At 43.7% G+C, this 13,232-nt stretch overlaps 1 protein-coding gene across 1 annotated transcript in view; it reads right to left on the bottom strand.

Annotated features, from left to right (window-relative positions):
* The window catches only part of SNTG2 (syntrophin gamma 2), a 178,837-nt gene that overhangs the window by 100,941 nt on the left and 64,664 nt on the right, over nucleotides 1-13,232 (bottom strand). The window contains exon 7 of the mRNA XM_087946003.1: nucleotides 8,125-8,216. Within this exon, the coding sequence (XP_087802129.1) occupies nucleotides 8,125-8,216 (92 nt within the window). The remainder of the gene's footprint in view (nucleotides 1-8,124; nucleotides 8,217-13,232) is intronic.

Raw genomic sequence — 13,232 nt, 5'->3', positions numbered from 1 at the left:
GAAAGAGCAACTTTCTATGATGCATTTCAACTCTAAGCCAAAGGCCTATATGTACACTATGGATATAAACATCTGTCTCAGATATATCAAGGCATGTGGTATCATGCTAAATAAATTCAATTCAGAATGAGGATAAGGCATTCAGGTAATTCTTGAGAAACAGCAGGCCATTTAATGACCATGCCAAACAACAACGGACACCCCAAAACTACAACCTGTTTCAAAGTTATGACAGATTCGGTGCTCCTGAGCTCATTCACATTTATGACAGATCATGGGGATGCTGCCGTGCCTGTCTTCTCCCTTCAACCCTCTGCAGCATTTAGGTTTCCCACCCCTCCCATGCCTTCCAGGATCCCTGAAACAGCAGCTGCTTTCTGCATCTACCAGCTGGCCCCAAGCAGGAGGCTGCAAAGCTCTCCACCATCTCTCTAGGCCAGGGGTGTCCAACCTTTCACCTTTCCTGGGCCACATTAGAAGATGAAAATTTGGTTTGGGCCGACATAAAATAAAATAAAATAATTAATTATTTATTAAAAATTATTTATTTTTTATCACGGCCAAATTTTCCGGCCAAATTTTGCAGGGTGGGGGGGGGAAGAAAGCTCGCCCGCCTCGCGCCTACCTCTCCTCCTGCAAATGGCCCGGCTGGATGTGGCAGGACTGGAAGGCGAGGACCGGGAGGCTCGGTGCAGCAGCAGCAGCGGCGGCGGCGGCGGCAGAAGCAGCAGCGGCGGCGGGGCAGAAGCAGCAGCGGCGGTGGGGGCAGAAACAGCAGCGGCGGTGGCAGAAGCAGCAGCGGTGGGGGGCAGAAGCGGCGGCGGCAACAGCAGGAGGTGGCGGAGCAGGACACTTGGAGCTGCGGCTGCCTCGGCACGAGGAGCGCCTGACGGTGCCCGCCTTTTCTGTTGCTGCTTGGCATGGCGCCGCCGCCCGCCTCGCGCCTGCCTCTCCTCCTCCTCCTCGCTGGCTCTTGCACGAAGGTTGGGGTGGGCACTGGGCCGCATTACGAGGCGACCTGGGCCTGCATGCGGCCCGCGGGCCGCGGGTTGGACAAGTCTGCTCTAGGCTTTGGGTAGCTTGCATAAAAGGCAGCTTCATGACCAGCTTCCCAAAACCTTTCCCTTGCTTAATCTCCTCCTTCCTCCAGCCACATTTCTTCAATAAAATAAAACCAAAAAAAGCTGAAAGGGAAGAATCAGTTGATCTCCCTCACTCCAGCCCCTATTAGGTGGTAAAGCTAAATTTGCCCACTGCCCTCCAACCAATATCCCTTTTAAAAATCTTACCTTGACTCCAGGCTGAAGAGAAGAGGAACCAAGCGAGCAAGAAGAGAAAAATCTTTCTGCAGCTTTTTCCCCCGGGAAGTAAAAAGAAAAAAAAAATCCCTAAAAGTTGGGCCAGAAAATTAAGGACTCTGGGTCTTCCCAAGCTTTAGATCTGCCTGACTGCCTGCAGAGGCCAGTTAGGACTTAAAATACTAGACCAATAATGGCTAACCTTTTCGTCGTCACGTGCTGAAAGTGTGCATGCATGTGCACGCACACATGTGCCTGCACCCATAATGCAATGCGCGCATGACCATCCCCACCCCCTGCGCATGTGCATGCAACCCCTCCCATGCGCCATGTGCCTCTGTACATGCACGCATGACCCTCCCGTGCAGCCCTCCCCTGCGCATATGAGCGTGTCTCCCTTGCACATGTCTTTCCCCATTCATGCGTGGCAGATACCCGACAATCAGCTGGCTGGCGGGGGGCGCACATGCATGCACAGTGGCTCTGTTCCGGGCAATGGCTCGCGTGCCAGCAGAAATGGCTCTGTGTGCCACTGCTGGCACGCGTGCCATAGGTTCGCCATCACAGGACTAGACTGTAGACTGCCCTCTTCAGACAGTCAAACACACAGCAAAAGCCTGCAAAGTTCCCAAATCCTCCATTTTCTGGCCAATTTGTAGAAATGACTTATTTTTTTTAACTTCAGGGGGCTGCGGAAATATTTTCTCCCCTTGCTTGCTTGTTCCTCTAGTCTTCAGCCTGGAGTCCAGGTAAGTTTTTTTAAAAGGGGCAACTAGTTGAAGAACAGAGTGAGAGTTTAGTTTTACCACTTACTGGTAATTGAGTGGGAGAGTTCTACAATGTTTTTTTTTTTAAAATTGAAGAAATGTGGCTGGGGAGAAGGAGGAGATTAAGCAAGGGAAAGGTTTTGAGAAGCTGGTTGTGAAGCTGCCTTTTATGCAAGGGGTGACTTCTCAAAACCTAGAGAGGCAGGAGAGCTTTGCAGCCTCCCGCTGGCCAGCTGATAGGCACAGAAACTTAGGCTTAGGGACTGCTGGCAAGACAATCAGCTGTGCCAAGGCTGTCTTGAAAGTCATCCAGAGGGTGGGAAGCGTGGCATATATCTCATGGTGGGGGATCCTGAGGCAGCTGGGCTAGTGCTTGCCTTAGGCCTCCCAGACACTCCCCACTTAATGACCCTTAACAATTCACTAGCGTGAACAGGGATGGCTGTTTTTTTTCATGAGGCAATTTCATTTAACATTATTTTGACTTATGACCCAGATGGGCAGACTCCCTTATTGTTGTAACTGAAAGACTATCTTATGGTCTGTGATCAAACAGTAAAAGCTGCACTTTTCCATTGGTAATTACTAGTCCCTGGCAACATAACCTCACAGTAACTAGAAGAATCATGTAACATTTGCTGCTCTTTCATTACAAACTAATTTACATATGAGAGGCAGCTGCTTTACTTGGCCTAACTGTTGAGCCAAGCTTGCACCTCACAGTGTGTTCAATAGACAATGCTACTTCGCTATATAAATGCCCTTCCCTCACTTAACAAATCGATTCATGTGAGCAACACACCCACACAAATGGAAGGAGGGAGGGAGGGAGAGAATTTTTTTTATAGCAGGGGAAATAATAATATTTTGGTTAGAAAATGGGAAAAAAGAACCCATATGCCCAAAATTGGAATATCAATCTGTTGCCTCCAGAATAGGACAGAATAAGTTTGGAGCCCGGACATTATATTGGTGGATGTATTAGGAAGGGATGATCAAGGAACCAAGTTTTGGTCTTACTGTTTTGGGGGTTTTAATCAGCCACCCAGAGTTGTGGTACATAAGACAGGTGGCCGTACACATTTTAACTAAAGAAATAAAATAAGCAAATATAACAATATTTGAGATGCCTTTATTATAAACATTAAATATTTAAAAAAAATGGATGACTCAAAAAAAAATAACTTGTCATTTCTTGAACTAAAAAAATTCTATCAAGGTGATTACTACAACAATCAGCCGATGTAGAAACATATTGGTACTGTAAATTCCGAGTGTTAATTTTATGCAACTGTTAGTAAGCATTGAACTTTCTGTTCTTTCACCCCACAGAACTGAACAACTTGGTACAGAGGCCCATTTAATGTGCTTTAATATCAGAAATGTCATTATCATTATTGGCTTCATGTATGGAATGCTTGCATGGGGAAAAAATCCCTATCATTTTCAAATATATTTTAACGTTATTGTTATTCTGAAATGTTTAATCTTTGCAATGATCTGTGGCAAGTCTTTCTTCCCACTTACTGTTGGTTTAGTTTTAACACTATTATGTAGAATATTTTTAGAAATCTGTAGTTTATTATGTAAGAATGCTATCTTCCATTTATTTACAATTATGATAGTTTCATATTAAAAAAACCTACAGAAAAACCTTGCAAAGTGCCTTGTAAAATTCTGGATACAATAGTAAACATATATATTAGGTATGTATTAATATAGCAATAGAAATAGCACTTAGACTTATATATTACTTTACAATGCTTTTACAGCCCTCCCTAAGCAATTTACAGAGGCAGCATATTGCCCCAACAACAATATGGGTCCTCATTTTACCCACCTTGGAAGGATGAAAGGTTGAGTCAACCTTGAGCCTGGTGAGATTTGAACTGCAAATTGTAGTCAGCCGCCAGGCAGCAGAAGTAGCCTGCAGTACTGCACTCTAAACACCACGCCACTGTAGCTCATATAAGTGACCAAGTAATCATAGGCATAAAAAATCCTGCTTCTAGAAAAATTCTGCCCACACATTTTCATGCCTGGATGCCCTATGTTTAATGGGAATGTCTGCAACAATGGGGAGTTGTGTTTGATCGAATACATTTGCACTATTTTCTACAATATGATTAATAGGGCACCACATGGAAATTAAATGTGCACAAATGTCTCAAGAATTTTTAAGAGATGTGTAGGATCATATGCAGTAGAACAGTTATATACTGACTTTCCATTAGCTGTACTGATAATACTTATTTGATAAAAAAAAATAGACGAATCTGCATTAATTGTCCCTCTCTCCCTCAAACACATCTAATAATTTGGTATGTGAAGGTCCATCTAAACCAAAGCCTACAGGTTTTGTTCGGCTTAATGCCTTAACTTTATTACTTATAAATTTAGTATGTAAACATTGGACTTTAAAGTTATCTATAACATCCAGTAGTAAATAAAACTATTTTTAAAAATCTGATGGGCTTCAAATTTATATTAAAACATTAGCAAAAATTGAAAAAGAAATTAAAGATTGTATGTTCTTTGTATGATTTTAAAATTCCTTGGTTATATTGTTTTTCCTGAAACTATTTAATTATTTATTCCAATCAACATGGTTGAAAGGTGAAATATTTGCAGAAGTATATCACGTAAGTGAACAAACATTTCATTCAAACAATATTGTAGACATAAACCATCTTCAATATTACTGTCTGTTCTTGATAATGCTTTTAAATAACAGCATTTCTACTGATAATGCAATAACTGTTTTGCAGTACTATAAAATAATTTTCATCACACTGACAGACTTTTGGAAATATATTCTGACAATTTTTGTGAGTAAATATCTAATTGCAAGATTGCTCTGAAAATTTGTGCTGATAGGTGGGTTTCTAGATTATCTGTATTGTATTGTGCACTTAATTCTAACAAATAAAATGATGGAGAGTTTAATATTAAGTTAATTTAGCTTGAGACCAAAAGCCTTATTATTAAAAAATATCCTGAGATATGCTTTTCCTTTATTTTCCTTCATTTCCAAAGCTATATTTAATTTGAAAGAAAAGTTTAAATAATCATATTGCTTGAAATATAAATTTCCCAAACTATAATTAAAGTGACAGAATATTGATAGAATATTCACTTATCTATGCTCATTATTCTAAGGTGACTAAATAACAACATTAATATATTACAAGTTGTACTAAAATAATCTACTATATTAAAACTGAGAAGATGGTCTATATTATTAGATTTAATAACATGTTAAAATATTTAAGTATTTCTATAATATACTTTATGGCTATAGCTTTAGTTTCTTCATATATCTCTTCTTTAAATCACTACTTTTTATTGCTTTTGATTACATTAGCAATATTTTAGTTGTCTTCCATTGTATCTTCTAGTTGTTATGCTTTACTAATAAAATATTTAAATGTTAAAAAGTACTCAAACTGTGTCTGATGATCAAACTATATTAAACATTAACTAAAAGTATTTATTATATACTATTTTAAATTAGTACAGTGAAGTAGTTTGAAAATAATTTAGCAGTTTTCTCCCTGTTGTGGGAAAGCAATAACTCAGCTGCATGCAATAGTTTTCTCAACCAATTTTTTGAAGTGCAGGATTATTTAATTAAATATCCATATTTTTTAACTTCAAATACAAAAAAACCTGTCTGATCTAATAGACATCAGCGTCATACTCTAGAAACTCTTGTAATGTGGGGTGAAGTAATTGCTTTGCTTTTATCTTCAATTTTAGAAGTAGAATATATTTCTGTCTTGTTTCTAAAACAATTTTCTATTTTTCTCTTATATTTTCTGGGTCTTTACAAACTCATTTCTCTCTCTCTCTCTCTCTCTCTCTCTCTCTCTCTCTATCTATCTATCTATCTATCTATCTATCTATCTATCTATCTATATCTATCTATCTATCTATCTATATATATATATATATATATATATAGTTTTAAAGCATTTTTCTGGTAATCTGTACTGTTCTTTATATATGGATTTTATTTCACAGATGTATATTTTGAATGAAAAAAAGATCACAATATATAGAGAAATATGAAAACAGACGAATAACTGCATTCGAGTAAGACACTTTCATATTTTTTAAAAGGCAGATTAAAAAACAACCACACATCCTCGTTCTCATAAACATGATACAGAACAAGAAAAACAAACAGATTTTAAATCCATGCCTTGTATTAATATTCCACAAGTACTACAGCAGTGCAGGAGATGGAATGATGATTCTCTGAAAATGCTAGAGTGGGTTGAAAAAAGACACACACAGGAAATAAAATATCCTAAAGTATACTTGAAATTGATGCCATTTCTACTATTACTTGTTTTTAATTAACATTTCTTAATCACCTCATCCATCGATTGGGATTACAGTTTAATCTGGTAAATGCAAATTTGTGTATTTATGCTTTCAAAAATCAGCTAAAAGGTATTACTTTCTCCGCCAGTATTTAAATCATGGCTTCTGTTCTCAAAGAAATATTCAATTTTCCCTGGATGGAAACTTTTTGTATCTTAAAAAAAGTACCTTATAACTTTTTTACATGGTGAGATGAAATACAAAGTCTTTTGTTGGCATTCCTGTCCCTTGCACCATGTAACCCACCTACGGTATAAGGCATCTTGTGTGAAGTGATGTAGCACATTAGAGGATTCAAGTTCAGAGAGCTAAAAGAGAGTGGCTTTTTCCAAATAATCAGCATGCTTTTTGCTCTCTTCCATTTTCTTCAGTTTTGCTCCAATTCTCTCTAGTCCCATCCAGGGAAAACAGAAATATGTACACAGTGAGCAGCCATTTGTCTCCATAAGTTGAGCTGCGATATCAGATAAACAGGGGCATCTGTTTGTACAGTCCGATGGTCTTCATTGCACTCGCTTTTGTATGTACTGCCCGAACAAGTATTCTCTTTCTGCCTTACAGCTAAGTGCAGTGATAAAGTCTGTTTACAGTATGTTATAATTTGAATTAGAGAAGCAAATTTTTAACGAACTGTAAATACATTACCTAAGAATGATTTACCACAACGTAGATACGCAGATGGTTCCCATTTAGCGCCTGCCTCAGATAGCAACCATTTGAAAATATAATGGCAATTAATCATAATAAATGGTGTAAAAATTATTTTTGATCAATGTTTGCATTTGCAACCAACTGTCTGCACCTGAGACATAAATTGGAATGAGTGAATGCTGGCATTGTTGCACTCTGCCTGCCTGCCTGCCTGCCTGCCTGCCTGCCTGCCTGCCTGCCTACCTACCTAATTCATATAGCCATTCATCTCACAAAACAAGTGACTGGGCAGCTTTTATCTAAATGTGGCAGAAGCAACCAGTGATCCTCTTAGTGTGTGTTTTTCTTTTTCATGTGGTTTGCTTAAGAACCATTTGTAGTTGCTAAATGAGGACTAGCCTCAAGCAGCATGTCCCAATATAGTGTCTTTCTGGATTGAGTCCAATTCACAAAAATAAAAAGTCTAGTCCCAAGACATTGATGTAAATGAAAATTGGTACAAGCAATATGATGATTATATCTCACTCCAAACATTTTGCACTACCTTTGGCAACTGTTTATTATTTATTTTAAACAACAACAAAATATCCTCTCATAATGTACACTCACTGACAGATCTATGACCACTGCCGGCTCTGCTACTGTTATACCAAGCTATTTTTTGAGTATTTTTCAAGATACAGCATACTTATTATCTTTCTGTATCATAAGCTAAGGCAGTTATAGAAAGTAAAATTCAAGTTGTTTCATTTTGTTTAAGAGGCAGATCAACAAAGTAATCCAGCTCAACTTCGGGTGACTTAGACTGACACATTCAGGCAATTTTCTTAGCAAGTTACAGAACAGGTTTGCAACTGCCTTCTAATTGGATATTTTTTTACTTCCCAATATAGACTGCAATATTGGTTTCCATTCACATATTTGCCAGGCCTGATCCTGCTTAGCTTTCTAAATAAGGCAAAGTCAGTTATGTGCTGCCATTATAGCTAGGTTATTAATAATAATATTAATCTACTTACTGTATTTGTTGAGTTTCCATTTAAATGTAAACCACTGTCAAAGAGAGGGGAAGAAGCACGACTACTGTGATCACTTGATGGTCCAGGGGAACCTGAAATGGGTTTTTTAAAAAAGAAATATTTTCTTCTATGTTTGAGTTTATTGCCGTAGGTTGTGTTAGAAAAAACAACAACATCAAATGCATGTAAACAACTTGATTTGTTTATACAAGTAAATATATGATTTCATTAATTTATGTCTTACGTCAAAGATATAAAGTTGGTATTGAAGCTGAGGAATTAAGAGTTTGAAATGCTTAACCGAGTTCAATAGTATATATCCCATTTGCTATAGAACTCAAATTTTAGCCTATGGAGACATATGCCAAATACCTGTACTTCATCTTAATTTCTACACCCGTGGTCTAGAAATTACATCTATAAAGAGTGATTGAAGAATGGCAACATTTTTTGATCTCATCAAGTCAAGAGAAAACCCAACAACACTTTTTAAGTAAATGAAATAATGCAACCCTGAAAAAGACCAAGACCGGTTCTTCATCATTCCATAGGCCAGAACAAGAAATAATATGTTTAAATTACATCAAAGCAGATTTTTTTATTTTTATTTCTGTTCTGTACAGTCATTAACATACTCGTAAATGCTGCGTGGTGATTGGACAAGACGCACGGCGAGCTGATTGGCCGAGCGACCCGCAGTGATTGGCCCACCGCGAATCTCCCGCGATTGGTGGAAACTAATCGCGGGAGATTCAAAGCGGTGTCATTGGCCGTGGCCGCCGCGGCCAAAGCATAAAAGCCGCCGCTTTTCCCTTTTCGAGCCGAGCTGATCTTGGAGCAAATAAAGAGCTGAAACTAAGTCACGGGCTCCGAGTCTTTCTTCCACGACGGACACGACACTGGAGACGAGGATGGGATTCCAAGCCTAAATCGCGAAAGCACGTGTCCGGAGGAAATAAGACCAACGAGATGGCCAGCATCGCCCCACCAGCGCCTTTCAACCCCGCTACTGAGGATTGGGAATCATACACAGACCGATTCCTGATGTTCCTTGAAAGTAGCAACCTAAAGGATGCGAATGGGCAGAAGAAAAGAGCCGTCTTCCTAACGCACTGCGGGCCCGCGGTGTTCAAGATGGCGAAAGCCCTTACGAAACCCGAAGACGTGAAAACGATGGACTGGGCCAATCTCGAACCTTTACTCCGAAACCACTATGCCCCCGCCGTGCCCACCCTCATCAGGCGGCATGATTTCTACCGGAGGGACCAGAGAGCAGGCGAGAGCATCAGCGATTTCGTGGCTGACCTACGGAACCTCGGGGGCATGTGTGGCTTTACGGACATGGACGAGGCACTTCGAGACCACGTCGTCCTAGGGCTCCGAGATCCAGTACTGCAAAGCCGACTAATGGGAAAAGGCGACATCGCCCTCGCCGATGTCCTCGCAGATGCCACCGCGGCCGAAGCAACCCGGAAGTCAGCGGCTCGAATGCGGAGACCCACAGCGACCACCGATACAGGCACAACAACCGAGGCGTGCGCCGAAGCAAGCCTCCGGGAGACCACCACCACACACCATGGCGACCTCGACTCCGGTTCCGACACCACGGACAAGGAAGAGGACATCCATCGACTCCAGACGGAACGAGACCGGCGCGATCGGCGGAGTCGTAAGTCAGGGCCCCAATGCGCCGGGTGCGGAGGCGACCACCCTCGATCGGAGTGCCGATTTTTTGATGCGATATGCCGGCACTGTGACAAAAGAGGCCACATCGCCCGAGTCTGCCGACTTAAGAAAAACCACAGCCCCCGGCGGAGAGAGAGCAGCAACCAGAGACGAGACGGCAACCCCCCCCAGGCCCAGAGACCGCCAATCCGAAAATCGCTGGAGCTGAGAGGGACGGGGGTGCCGAAATGACGACAATCGGCAGAGAGAGGAAACCCACCAGACGGTTGTCATCGGCCATTCGTCCAGCAATGACGCCCGGAAGGTATATGTGGAAGTGAGCATCGAGGGCGAACCATGCAAGATGGAGGTGGACTCCGGATCCTACCTCTCCATGGTTGCATGGCGGGAAATCAAGCGCCTGGTGCCCAAAATCCAAAGAAGGGGATTAGAAAGCCAGAAACTAATCCTCAAGGACTACCAGGGAAATCGCATCCCGGTAGTCGGAACAGGCCAGTTCGAAATAAAATTCAAGGGACGAAAGGCAAAGCTCCCATTGACAATCGTGGACCGAGAGCGACCCAGCCTTTTAGGACTACAATAGTTCGCGCCACTCGGGATTGAGGTGACGGGCATCGATCACATCGGGGAAGCTGATTGGGAGGAACAACTCGCAAGGGACTTCCAGGAAGTGTTCGACGGCACCCTAGGCAAGTACCGAGGGCCCCCTATTTCTTTCAGCCTAGACCCCAGCGTTCCCCCAAGACGCCTAAAACCACGGCGGGTACCTTTCGCACTCTGGCCCAAGATCGACGAGCAAATAAACAAGCTCGTCAGTCAGGGGGTTCTCGAACCAATTGACCACGCCAGGTGGGAGACCCCCATAGTCACCCCAGTCAAGCCTGATGGATCAGTGAGACTATAAGGCCACCCTGCGGGGACTATAAGGCCACCCTCAACTGCGCATTACAACAGAGCGCCTATCCCGTCCCAGTGGTTCAGCATCTCCTACACTCACTGGGGGGAGGCAAGGTTTTTGCGAAACTCGACCTGGCGCAAGCATACCAACAACTGCCGGTCGACGCAGAAACCGCCGAGGCACAAATCATAGTAACCCACCGGGGGGCTTTCCGATGTAAGGGACTCCAGTTTGGAGTCAGTGTGGCACCAGGAATATTCCAGAGCCTCATGGAGAGACTCCTGCAAGGAATCAAGGGGGTGGTGCCCTACTTCGACGACGTACTGGTGTCGGCAGCCAACCAAAAAGAACTGGAGAGCTGCCTGAGGGAGGTCCTAACGAAATTCAAAAATGCGGGGCTGAAGGTTAAAAAGGAAAAATGCCAATTACATACCGAGAGGGTCGAGTTCCTAGGGTACCTTTTAGACCGGCACGGAATTCACCCAACTGAAAAAAAAATCAGAGCGATCAAGGAAGCCCCCAGGCTGAAGAATAAAACGGAACTACAGGCATTTCTAGGGCTGCTTAATTTCTATAATGTTTTCCTGCCCCAGAAGGCGACCACGGCGGAGCCTTTGCATAGGCTCTTGGACAAGGCGGCCCCGTGGACTTGGGGGAAACGCGAGGAAGCCGCCTTCAACAAAACCAAGGACCTACTCACCTCGGATGCTGTCCTCATCCAATACAACGAGACCCTACCGCTAGCTGTCACATGCGGCGCATCACCCTTTGGCGTCGGCGCCGTCCTCAGCCACACGCTCGCCGGCGGAAAAGAAGCACCCATCGCCTTCTTCTCAAGGACCCTCACCAAACCGGAAAGAAACTACAGCCAGCTGGACAAGGAGGCCCTGGCTATCGTTGCCGCTGTCAAAAGGTTCCATGAATACATCTACGGCCGGACGTTCACCATCGTCACTGACCACAAGCCATTGCTGGGAATCCTGGCAGGAAACAGGGCCACCCCGAACATTCTATCTCTAAGAATGACAAGGTGGTCCGAATTCCTTGCCGCCTACAGTTACCGGCTCACACACAGACCCGGTAAGACAATCACCCATGCAGACGCCATGAGCCGCACGCCGCTACCTGACCTGGATACCGACCCAGCACCCACGACGACCACCCTTAGCATAGAGGCTCTGCCCGATCTACCCGTAACCACGTCAGACATTGCCCGCGAAACAAATAAAGACAAACGTCTGGCGCGAGTATTACATTGGGTAGAAAAGGGGTGGCCCGAAAAAGACATCGACGAGACATTCAGGACATTTCGGAACCGGCAAACAGAACTGTCATTACAAAAAGGTTGTTTACTTTGGGGAGATAGGGTTGTCATCCCGGAAAAATTACAGGGAAAGGTATTGGAATTGCTGCACGAGGGACACCCGGGCATCATGCGGTCTAAAGCCTTGGCCAGAAGCTACGCATGGTGGCCAGGGATAGACAAACAGATCGAGGCTTGGGTGGCAGCATGCAACCGATGTCAGGAAACCAGGCCTAGCCCCCCTGCCGCCCCTATCCTGGAATGGGAAACCCCCAGGGGACCATGGTCCAGGATTCACATAGACTTTGCCGGACCCACAAAAGGACACACCTTCCTCATTACGGTAGATGCTTACTCCAACTGGTTGGAGGTAAGCAACATGAAAACTACCACCACAGAGGCCGTTACCAAAGAACTCAGCAGGCTGTTCGCAACCCACGGCCTCCCAGACGTCGTCGTATCCGACAACGGGCCCCAATTTACCTCGCTAGAATTCGGAAAATTCCTAGCAGAGAGGGGGATACAACACGCATTAACAGCGCCGGCACATCCGGTGGCGAACGGAAGGGCGGAACGGATGGTTCAATTTACAAAAAAAACAATCCAGAAAATAGAAAACGGGGAAATCCAAGACAAAATAAATAAAATGCTCTTGATACAACACATAACCCCGAACACAACAACTAACAAAAGCCCGGCAGAACTATTAATGGGGAGGAAATTAAGGTCCCCATTAGACAGGCTGCACCCCACATACAACCCAGAAAACCCCCCAAACTCCTCAAGCAAAGACCGAACATTTAAACCAGGCGACACAGTATATGCAAGGAACCTTACCGGGGACCCACTGTGGATACCAGCAACCGTAACCCAAGTGACAGGTCCCCGCTCGTACCGTTTACAAACAACCGACGGACGAGCATGGAAACGACACATCGACCAATTAAGGTCAAGAACTACCACGGGAAACACAACCGACACGCAAACAGACACAAACACATACCCAGAAAAAGAAGGGGACCCCCCCAACACAAACCAAGAGGGGAGGGAAGACCCCAATAACCAACCCACACCAGAAAGAAACTGGGAATACTCACCAGCAAACAGCCAGCTCGAAGCCTCACCAGGAAGAAGCAGCCAGGCAGCTCAACCAGCCCAGAAAGACCAGGTGGGAGCGGCAACAACCGCAGCTCAACCAGCCCGGGTAGACCGGGAGGGAGC

Source organism: Notechis scutatus, chromosome 1, assembly GCF_049901735.1.
Source record: "Notechis scutatus isolate UNSWTSFEM ecotype Mainland chromosome 1, rNotScu1.2, whole genome shotgun sequence".
In the NCBI taxonomy this organism is placed as follows: domain Eukaryota; kingdom Metazoa; phylum Chordata; class Lepidosauria; order Squamata; family Elapidae; genus Notechis; species Notechis scutatus.
Note: the sequence above shows the minus strand (reverse complement) of the source record. Positions and strands in the feature narration are given on the sequence as shown.